Genomic DNA, 10,087 nt, shown 5'->3' on the forward strand with positions numbered 1-10,087 from the left:
TCCCCATTACCATGTAAGCCACCCTTCCATTTTCCCACCGCAGTAAATGTGGCAGGCCGGAAGGCCCAATGCCAAAGATGGTTCCCAGGACTGACAGGGGTTATTCTACTCAACTGGGCCATGGCTTTCCACCTAACCAATCATGGTTTTCGGGGGATAAAGATTGCTCAGGAAATCTTTCTATTGCTCAGTTTGGAAGATTCGCTGCTGTCTCCTTTCGACTTCCCATTTTAATCCATTTCCCCATGTAAGGCAATATTATCTTGAAAGCCTCAAGTTGACAAGGCAGAATGACCCTCCCTGTCCCCCCTCCCACCCTCCCTTCTCAACACAATGCCTGCGTTTCTATCTGCGGATCTGAAAATGCCAGATTGTGAAAGGGAAATGCAATCAATCAAGGCGAATGCCAGGGGCATGTTGATTAGGGACCCCCTGCCTCGTGCTCTGGCAGAGGAGATCCTCCTGGGCTGGAGCTCTGGGAGGAAAAGGCTTTGACAGGTTAGGATACCTCTCCGCAATCCCTCCTCCCACATAAATCTCACAGGGGTGGTACCCTCCCGTATCAAATCTAGCTTGAAAAAAACTTTGTTTTGTCCTGGGGGGGGCTAGCCTGTCTGGGGCTGCCAAAAAAAAAAAAAGGCAGCTGAGAAGAACTGGCCGGAGATAAAAGCTCCGCTTCGGCTGGATCTAATCTCTTCCACAGCCAAAAAAAGAAAAAGGCTGTGGCTTACGAATAGACCCTAGTCTACGGAGCTACCCTCCCTGCCCCTTTCTTAGCCAAAAAGGGGTGCTATCTATGATCTTATTTAGATATACAGACCAGATCTCTGAGGAGCTCGGTGGAGCCCTCCTCGGCAACAGGCCACGCCCCCAGGAAGTCCCCTCCTCCCACAGTAAGGTTTACATGAAAAGTCCTGTCTGTGGGGAGGGAGGGGAAGGAAAAGGGGAGGGAGGGAGGAGTGGTGGAGAGAGGAAGGGAAGGAAGGAACAGTGGAGAGAGGAAAGAAGGAAGGAAGGAAGAAATGGAGAAAAGGGGGAAAAGAAAGAAAGGAAGGAGTGATGGAGAGAGGAAGGAAGGAGTGGTGGAGAGAGGACAGGAAAGAAGAAAGGAAGGAAGGAGCAGTGGAGAGAGGACAGAAGGAAAGAAGAAATGGAGAGAGGGAGGAAAAGAAGAAAGAAAGGAGTGATGAAGAGAGGAAGGAAGGAGAGGTGGAGAGAAGAAGGGAAGGAAGGAAGGAGTGGTGGAGAGAGGACAGGAAAGAAGAAAGGAAGGAAGGAGTGGTAGAGAGATGGATGAAAGAAGGAAGGAAGGAGCAGTGGAGAGAGGAAAGAAGGAAGGAAGAAAATTGAGAGAAGAAGGAAAAGAAGAAAGAAAGGAAGGAGTGATGGAGAGAGGAAGGAAGGAGAGGTGGAGAGAAGAAGGGAAGGAATGAAGGAGTGGTGGAGAGAGGACAGGAAAGAAGAAAGGAAGGAAGGAGTGGTAGAGAGATGAAAGAAGGAAGGAAGGAGCAGTGGAGAGAGGAAAGAAGGAAGGAAGAAATGGAGAGAGGGAGGAAAAGAAGAAAGAAAGGAAGGAGTGATGGAGACAGGAAGGAAGGAGAGGTGGAGAGAAGAAGGGAAGGAAGGAAGGAGTGGTGGAGAGAGGACAGGAAAGAAGAAAGGAAGGAAGGAATGGTAGAGAGATGAAGAAGGAAGGACATGAGCAGTAGAGAGAGGAAAGAAGGAAGAAATGAAGGAAGGAAGGTGCGGTGGAGAGGGGAAAGAAGGAAGAAATGAAGGAAGGAAGGAGCGGTGAGAGGGGAAAGAAGGGAGGGCGATAGAGAGATAAAGAGGGAGAGAGAGAGAGATGCAACCCACCCACCCCCAAGGCAGCCACATTCCTTCACTAACCTGCTTTCCACCCCCAGGAGCATAACAAATTAAAGTTTAATTTGTGTGTATTGTTTAATGGACTGATAAATTGGCCATGCCCACCTGGTCACATGACCACCTAGCTTCACCCACCCACCCACCCAGTCTGCCCCCCCCCCGAACAGAGTGAGGGACCATGAATTGTTTAAAAAGTTTGGGGGGCCCTCTGCTCTAACCTGACTTGAGAGATCAGGGAGAGCAGCGACGGCAGCAGAAATATTACGAGCTCCGCTCTTTGGCAAGGAGGACGCAGGAAGAAGCTGGGTCGGCCATGGAGGCCCCCGAGAGAGAGAAGATTAATTGTCTTCTCGGCCGTGTTTCCACTGAGGTGTCCTCCTGGTCACCTGCCTTTCACCTCTTGTTAATTATCTTTGGCAGCCCGCTGCTTTCTCCTGCCCTCTGACCGAGCCGCTGGGGAGTGACAACATTATCTTGTGATTGCACTCGCAGCGCCTCTGTTCTTCTCCGTGTGACACCCCGGAATTAAAACCTGCCATTACACACGGCGCAATGTTGGCTGGGTCACTTTTGATATTCGTGGCAGGAGCCCCACGTGCCCCAGAGAACGTTAAGACCCAACTCCCGGCCGAGAGGACATCGGTTGGCTGAGCCAAGAGAGAGAGAGGGGAGGGGGGATCGCCCAACGTAGGGCTCCTGTTCTCTCATTAAACCCTTCCCTTGCCCGTGGTGTCAAGAAGGCCATAACCCATAACCATCCCCGAGAGGAGTTTTGGCACAGACACAATAATGGTTTTGTGACGTTCCCCCCACCCCCCATGAGAAGAGCCGAGGTGGCGCAGTGGTTAGGGTGCAGTACTGCAGGCCACTTCAGCTGACTGTTATCTGCAGTTTGGCGGTTCTAATCTCACCGGCTCAAGGTTGACTCAGCCTTCCATCCTTCCGAGGTGGGTGAAATGAGGACCCAGACTGTGGGGGGCGATATATGCTGACTCTGTAAACCGCTTAGAGAGGGCTGAAAGCCCTATGAAGCGGTAGATAAGTCGAACTGCTATTGCTATTGCTATGATCCAGCCCGTCCCTGTTAGACTTTTGATGCTGGCTGGTTTCCCGTGTCTCAGATGTGGAGGAAGTATTGCTCTAGGAAAACCTAAATTGGGAAATCCCGAATCAGATTTCTCTTCTCCATGCTTGGAAACTGAAATCAGTCCGGTTTGAAGGGAAATGCGCGGAGGAAGCTTTGCCCAAGAGAATCCACAGGACTGACAGTGGACAGCAATTCCCCTGCCTGCCTGCTTCTTGGCTCCTTAAATTTTCCACCCCCAAAAAATAATTCTGTCGAAGTCAGGTGTGTGCGAGAGATGGGTGTGTGGCTGTCCCCCGGACCTTGTGTGGGGCTCTTGCATGTTTTGCCCTCCTGTCAAAGTCAACGGTGACATTGGTCAAGCATGTTGGATCCCCTGCAAGCTGAATTTTAACGAGGCCGAGCTAATCACGTCAATAACGCTCCTTTCCATCAAGCAGAGGGAGTACCAATGGGGAGATGCTGGCAGAGAGAGAGAGAGAGAGAGAGAGAGAAAGAGAGACAGAGAGTGGGGGGACAGAGAAAGAGACAGGGAGAGAAAGAGGGGTGGGCAGAGAGAGAGACAGAGACAGGGAGAGAGAAAGAGAGATGGGGACAGAGAAAGGGAGAGAGAGAGATGGAGAGACAGAGAGGCAGAGAAACACAGAGAGAGGCAGAGACAGAGAGAGAGACAGAGAGATGGTGAGGCAGAGAGAGAGAGACAGGGACAGAGAGGCAAAGAGAGAGGGGGGGGAGGGACAAAGAGAGAGAGCGACACAGCGAGAGAGAGAGACAGGGACGGAGAGAGGGGTAGACAGAGAGAGAGAGAGAGACAGAGACAGGGAGAGAGAAAGAGAGATGGGGACAGAAAGGGAGAGAGAGAGATGGAGAGACAGAGAGGCAGAGAGAGAGAGACAGGGACAGAGAGGCAGAGAGAGAGAGGGGGGGAGGGACAAAGAGAGAGAGCGACACAGCGAGAGAGAGAGACAGGGACGGAGAGAGGGGTAGACAGAGAGAGAGAGAGAGACAGAGACAGGGAGAGAGAAAGAGAGATGGGGACAGAAAGGGAGAGAGAGAGATGGAGAGACAGAGAGGCAGAGAGAGAGACAGGGACAGAGAGGCAGAGAGAGAGAGACAGGGACAGAGAGGCAGAAAAACACAGAGAGAGGCAGAGACAGAGAGAGACAGAGAGAGAGACAGAGAGATGGTGAGGCAGAGAGAGAGACAGGGACAGAGAGGCAAAGAGAGAGAGAGAGGGACAAAGAGAGAGAGCAACACACACATAGAGAGAGAGAGAGAGAGACAGAGACAGAGAGACAGGGACAGAGAGAGGGGTAGACAGAGAGAGACAGAGAGAGGAGGGGGACAGAGAGGGGTGGGACATAGAGAGAGAGACAGAAACCGAGAGAGACAGAGAGATGGAAAGAAGTCATATTAATATTATTATTGAAGATGAGACGTGTCTGCTCGCAGACTGCATATCATTAAGCCTCTTCCACTCCAGACCATCTAAGAGCGTGGACACCCCCCCACCCCCTCCCCGCACAAAGCAATGCATTGGGGGCCGGATTAAGGGACCCGAGGCTTTCTGCCAACACCCCACACTGGGATCTTGCATTTTGATGAAGGTGGCAGCATTTATCGGTCTTAGGAAAGGAAAGGCTGGAGAGAGGAGATAGAAACCAACCAAAGGGGTTTTTTTTTCCCCCTCTCTTCTTCTGATGCCTTTTGAAAGGATTCAAGCCCACCCAGCCGTTTGCCTCTCTCGCGATCAAAAAGAAAAGGTACCCAATTCTTTTGCTCAGCCTGTTTCCGACCGAAATTTGACAGCTGCCACGCTTTTGAAATCCCCCCACAATGCCGGCTTTAAGCGAAAGCCAGCCCGGGAGTTCTCCAATTTATCTGCTCTCGGCCTTTGTTTCATCCACCTGACCAATACATATATATATATAAATATATATGTATTTGGGGCATTTTCTCTGTTTTTCTGGCTGCCCAGGCATCAGTGCACTTTGGCTGGTCAATTTCCAATCTACCTGAGCACCCAATCAAATTCCGGGCCGATGCTGTTGCCCTGGCAACCGTCGGGAGGATGCAGCGATCACTGCACCGCCGAGACCACACGGCCCTGCTGCATTGCCACTTAGTCAATACTTTGAAGTCATTAAAAAGGAACGTGCTCTTTTTGAGCCGTAAGCCGGGACGGAGGCCATTCGGGTAATCATGAGGGAGGGCTGCAAGGAACATTTGCCAAGGTCCCGGCATCGGAACCTGAGCATGCTTAATGCTCGGGGCTGATCTCGCTGGCCTTGTCCACCAGCAGGAGTGTCCAACCTTGGCAATCCTAAGACCTGTGGAGGCATCAAGCTTGGGGTTGATGGTCTACCATAGGGACATCCAATCTTGGCAACTTTAAGACCTGGGGACTTCAACGCCCAGAATCCCCCAGCCAGCCTGCGCTACCATGTCAAGATGGCTGGGGAATTCTGGGAGTTGAAGTCCTCAGGTCTTAAGATTGCCAAGGTTGGACACCCCTATGGTAGACCATCAACCCCAAGCTTGATGCCTCCACAGGTCTTAAGGTTGCCAAGATTGGAAGTCCCTATAGTAGACCATCAACTGCAAGCTCAATGCCTCTACAAGTCTTAAAGTTGCCAAGGTTGGAGACCCCTATAATAGACCATCAACTACAAGCTCAATGTCTCCATAGGTCTTAAAGTTGCCAAAGTTGGAGACCCCTATAATAGACCATCAACATAGGTCTTAAGTTGCCAAGGTTGGAGACCCCTATAGTAGACCATCAACTGCAAGCCCAATGTCTCCATAGGTCTTAAGTTGCCAAGGTTGGAGACCCCTATAGTAGACCATCAACTGCAAGCCCAATGTCTCCATAGGTCTTAAAGTTGCCAAGGTTGGAGACCCCTATAGTAGACCATCAACTGCAAGCCCAATGTCTCCATAGGTCTTAAAGTTGCCAAGGTTGGAGACCCCTATAGTAGACCATCAACTGCAAGCCCAATGTCTCCATAGGTCTTAAAGTTGCCAAGGTTGGAGACCCCTATAGTAGACCATCAACTGCAAGCCCAATGTCTCCATAGGTCTTAAAGTTGCCAAGGTTGGACACTCCTATAGTAGACCATCAACCTCAAGATCAATGTCTCCATAGGTCTTAAAGTTCCCAAGGTTGGAGACCCCTATGGTAGACCATCAACCGCAAGCTTGATGCCTCCACAGGTTAGACACCCCTATGGCGCTTGTTCAAAAGGCGACTGGAACTTTATGGTTTTTCTTTGAAGATGTTTTCGCTTCTCCTCCAAGAAGCTTCCTCAGTTCTGAGAAGGTTGAGAACTCCCTGCATTGATCCCGCTCCATCTTTCCATCCAAGCTTTGGCCGCGTATACCTTGTTCATAATAGCACATGAGACATGAAAGCAAAGCGCTTAGATTTAGCCTCTTCGGGCGGCTGGATCTCTCTTTGAATAGTGATGCATACAGAAATAGAAATTTCTAATCAGGCTGGAATTCATTATTCCTGTCATTTCCCTTCTGTCATTTCCCTGCTGGGCCTGTAAACTAAACAGAGCCAGAGAGGGCTTTAGTATCCTCTATTTTCACAGGAACAGCTGAACGGGCCATTTTTGCCACGGGGAGGGCAGATTACGGATACCCCCCTCCTTCCAATTCCCTGCAGCTCTTTTCAAGTGGCTATAATTCCTAATTTGCTTGCCAGTTTCCTCCATACACACACACACATATACACCGACACACACACACACACACCTTCTCCCCGTGAGTTTGCCTCCGTCTTCTTATCTGGTGGAGCCCCTCGCTCACCGCTAAAAACCGCCAGGTAAGAGTCTCATTATACCGGCAGCTGCATAGCGAAAATTGATTTTATGCGTCTCAAACTGTATCGTTCAGATTCAGAGTTCTCAAATGTGTTTTTAACAACAGATAAAATAGAGAATGTCACACTTAAAAGATAATAAATTAAGGGGTGCCTCTCCCGGACCGTCCAAATGCCACTCTGGGGCACTGGGGGATATACAAAATGGGGCCCCTGTGAGTTGGATTTGAATGTGGTTCTAAGGGAGCAGAGAAACCATTCTAAGATCTAACTGTTGGACTCAAATCAGGGGTGAAAGGCCATCTGTTCACCAGAAGTAGTAGTAAAAAAAAATGCTACCGGTTCGGACCGGTTCACCCGAACAAGTAGTAAAAATGCTACCTGTTCACTGGAACTAGTAGTTAAAAAAAATGTTACCGGTTCGGACCGGTTCACCCAAACCAGTAGTAAAAATGCTACCTGTTCACTGGAACTAGTAGTTAAAAAATGTTACCGGTTCGGACCGGTTCACCCAAACCAGTAGTAAAAATGCTACCTGTTCACTAGAACTAGTAGTAAAAAAAAATGCTACCGGTTCGGACAGGTTCACCCAAACCAGTAGTAAAAATGCTACCTGTTCACTGGAACTAGTAGTTAAAAAAAATGTTACCGGTTCGGACCGGTTCACCCAAACCAGTAGTAAAAATGCTACCTGTTCACTGGAACTAATAGTAAAAAAAATGCTACCGGTTCGGACCGGTTCACCCAAACCAATAGTAAAAATGCTACCTGTTCACTGGAACTAGTAGTTAAAAAAAATGCTACCTGTTCACTGGAACTAGTAATTAAAAAAAATGCTACCAGAGAACTGGTTTTTGCAACGATCAGCTGTGACACATGATTTATACTAGCTAGAAAGCGCTCACATTGCTACTGAAGCAAAGGTAGGTGGATTTCACCCCTGACTCAAACCTTTGGGGGCATCAAATCAAAAGAGTTTATAGGTGATACGTTGGCCAGAATCCCTTTCAAAAGAGAAACAAGAGTCACGGTTCACATGAGTTCCTCCCAAAGCAACCAAGCTGGGAACCAAGTTCCACAGAACGTCCCCCCCTTCAATATTTCTTGAAGTTGGAGGAATGAAGTGGTGGGGTGGCCTAGAGGTGGGAGCTCTCGCCTCACACTCGGGAGGCTGTAAGCTCGATCCTAGGTCGAGGCAGATTATTTCTCTCTCTGGGCACAATGAGAATATATCTGCTGAACAAAACTCCTCATTGGTAACAGGGAGAGCATCTGGCCAGTAAAATTCTCTACTAGCTTCATTCAGTTGCCCATAATCCAGGGATTATGGGGTCATTAAAAGAGGACGATGAGTCCAGTTGGAAGGATCAACTCAAGGAGAGATTGCAGTCCTTCCTGAAAACACATACATACGAGATTCAGTGCGGTAGGCTAAACATCCTGATCCACACCTGGGAGAGGTTTGAAGAAGACTCGAGACAAGGTGGAACAGACAAAGCCCTGCTTTCCTGCCACCCTGAAGATAAGGCATGGCGCCTTTTTGCTTCCAGTGCCACGCGATTCCTGTACCCTGCTCTCTTGAATTGCACACCTTAACGTTTCAGGGAGTTGCATCATTCGCCTTCTTCTCTGCAACCTGTAGTAGAGCTGTCTCTCGGTCCTCCAACCTACAGATTCACCATTCCAAAAACGATGACCGCACGGACCACACCATTGTTGTGGCCCGCCAGTAGAGCTGGCAGCCTATTCAGACAGTGAGGAGGTTGGGGAGGAACATGGGCCAGTTCTGGAGTCTGGGGAAGGCTCTGAGGAGGGCTCTGTGTCGGAGGGAGAGAGGGGGCCAAGGCCGTATGCCAGTTATCAGCTGCCTTCAAAGTCAGACATCAGTGAGGCAGAAGAACAGCTGGAGCCTGTTCCGAGTGTGTGCATGCGCAGAGTTGCGGGACGAAGGGAACAGCTAAAAAACAAGGATTGACTTGGGAGTAAGGCCACAGGTGGAGGATGAATGGCCTCTCCCAGAAGAAGTAAAAGAGGAGCAAAAGGGGAGTGGAGTTTGCAGGAGACCATTAATTTGCTTCATTGGTTTGTGACTCTCCGAGGCTCCTTGCCAAGTTCTGCAGAGATCATCCTGGCAGCTCTCCAAGCCAGATAAGGTCTGTGACCGTAAATCCTCCTTTGAAAGACTTTGCTGGATGTGAATGGGAAGAATTCACAGTCAGTTAATAAAAGCGGCTTTTATCGGGACAAGGAGTTCACTCCCTGTTCTTGGGAAGCCTCGGCCAGAACAACCATGACCGAGACATTAACCAGACCGTTTTCTCTCTCCACTCACAGGGGACGGACTCCGACTACGAAGATGAGCTGCCAAAGCATTCGTTCGTCAACCACTACATGAGCGACCCCAGCTACTACAATTCGTGGAAACGCCAGCAAAAGGGCACAAAGCATTCGACGCCTTACAGATACGAGGAGCGGGTGGGGAGCGAGGCCGAACCGTACTTCCAGACTGTGATCACCACGCAGAGTTCGGGCGGGGTCTACACGCCGACAGGGCAGCCCACTCCGGGTTCAAGGACTCCCGTGACAGGGTTCTCTTCCTTCGTCTAGCACCCGCGCAAAAAGAGCAGCGGCCTCAAATTCAGCGGCCCGGCCAAGGTTGGGGTCGACGGCGGCCCATCCCGACGCGACTCTGGGCGGCACAGAACAGGCAGTGAACTGGGGGTATCTTTCTCTTTATCAGGGTAGAATGGATGTACATGTGAATGTCTTTGGGGTGTCCTTTTTTCTTTCTTTTTTTTCAAGACAATCAACACTTTAAGACACGGAGCTGATGAGTTTGCTTTGATTTCTTCTTCTTCTTCTCCCCCTTTGAAAATCCCATCAATGATCAAAACCGGACCATTTTAACCACTTTGGAATATGATTTAAAAGAATTTTTTAAAAATAAAACTATGCTTTTTTAATGTCGTCTGGGTTTCCTTTCTTCTCTCTCTCTTTTTTCTTTCTCTCTCTCTCTTCCTTCTCTTTCTTTTTTCCTCTTTCTTTTTTCTTTCTTTTTCTCTTTCTCTTCTCTTTCTCTTTCTTCTTTCTCTTTCTTTTTTTCTTTCCTTTTTTCTTTCTTTTTTCTTTCATTCTTCCTTTCTTTCTCTCTTTCTCTTTCTCTCTCTCCTCTTTTTATTTTCTCTTCTTTCTCGCACTTTCTTTTTTCTTCCTTTCTTCCTTTCTCTCTTTTCTATTCTTTTTCTCTCTCTTTCTCATTCTTTCTTTCTCTTTCTTTATTCTTTTTTCTCTCATTCTTTCTTTCTCTC

The 10,087-nt window shown here is 49.0% G+C and overlaps 1 protein-coding gene and 1 long non-coding RNA gene across 2 annotated transcripts in view; both read left to right on the top strand.

Annotated features, from left to right (window-relative positions):
* Positions 1-9,746, top strand: part of LOC116517817 (protein sidekick-1-like) — a 359,367-nt gene extending 349,621 nt beyond the window's left edge. Inside the window, exon 25 of the mRNA XM_032230993.1 lies at positions 9,114-9,746. Within this exon, the coding sequence (XP_032086884.1) occupies positions 9,114-9,386 (273 nt within the window). The 3' untranslated portion in view covers positions 9,387-9,746. The remainder of the gene's footprint in view (positions 1-9,113) is intronic.
* On the top strand, positions 5,468-6,883 carry LOC116517289. The gene is made up of 2 exons (XR_004256443.1): positions 5,468-5,642; positions 5,693-6,883. It is a non-coding gene; the product is annotated as an uncharacterized LOC116517289 (long non-coding RNA).
* Positions 9,747-10,087: the final 341 nt, after the last annotated feature.

This window comes from Thamnophis elegans, chromosome 14 (genome assembly GCF_009769535.1).
Source record: "Thamnophis elegans isolate rThaEle1 chromosome 14, rThaEle1.pri, whole genome shotgun sequence".
Taxonomy (NCBI): domain Eukaryota; kingdom Metazoa; phylum Chordata; class Lepidosauria; order Squamata; family Colubridae; genus Thamnophis; species Thamnophis elegans.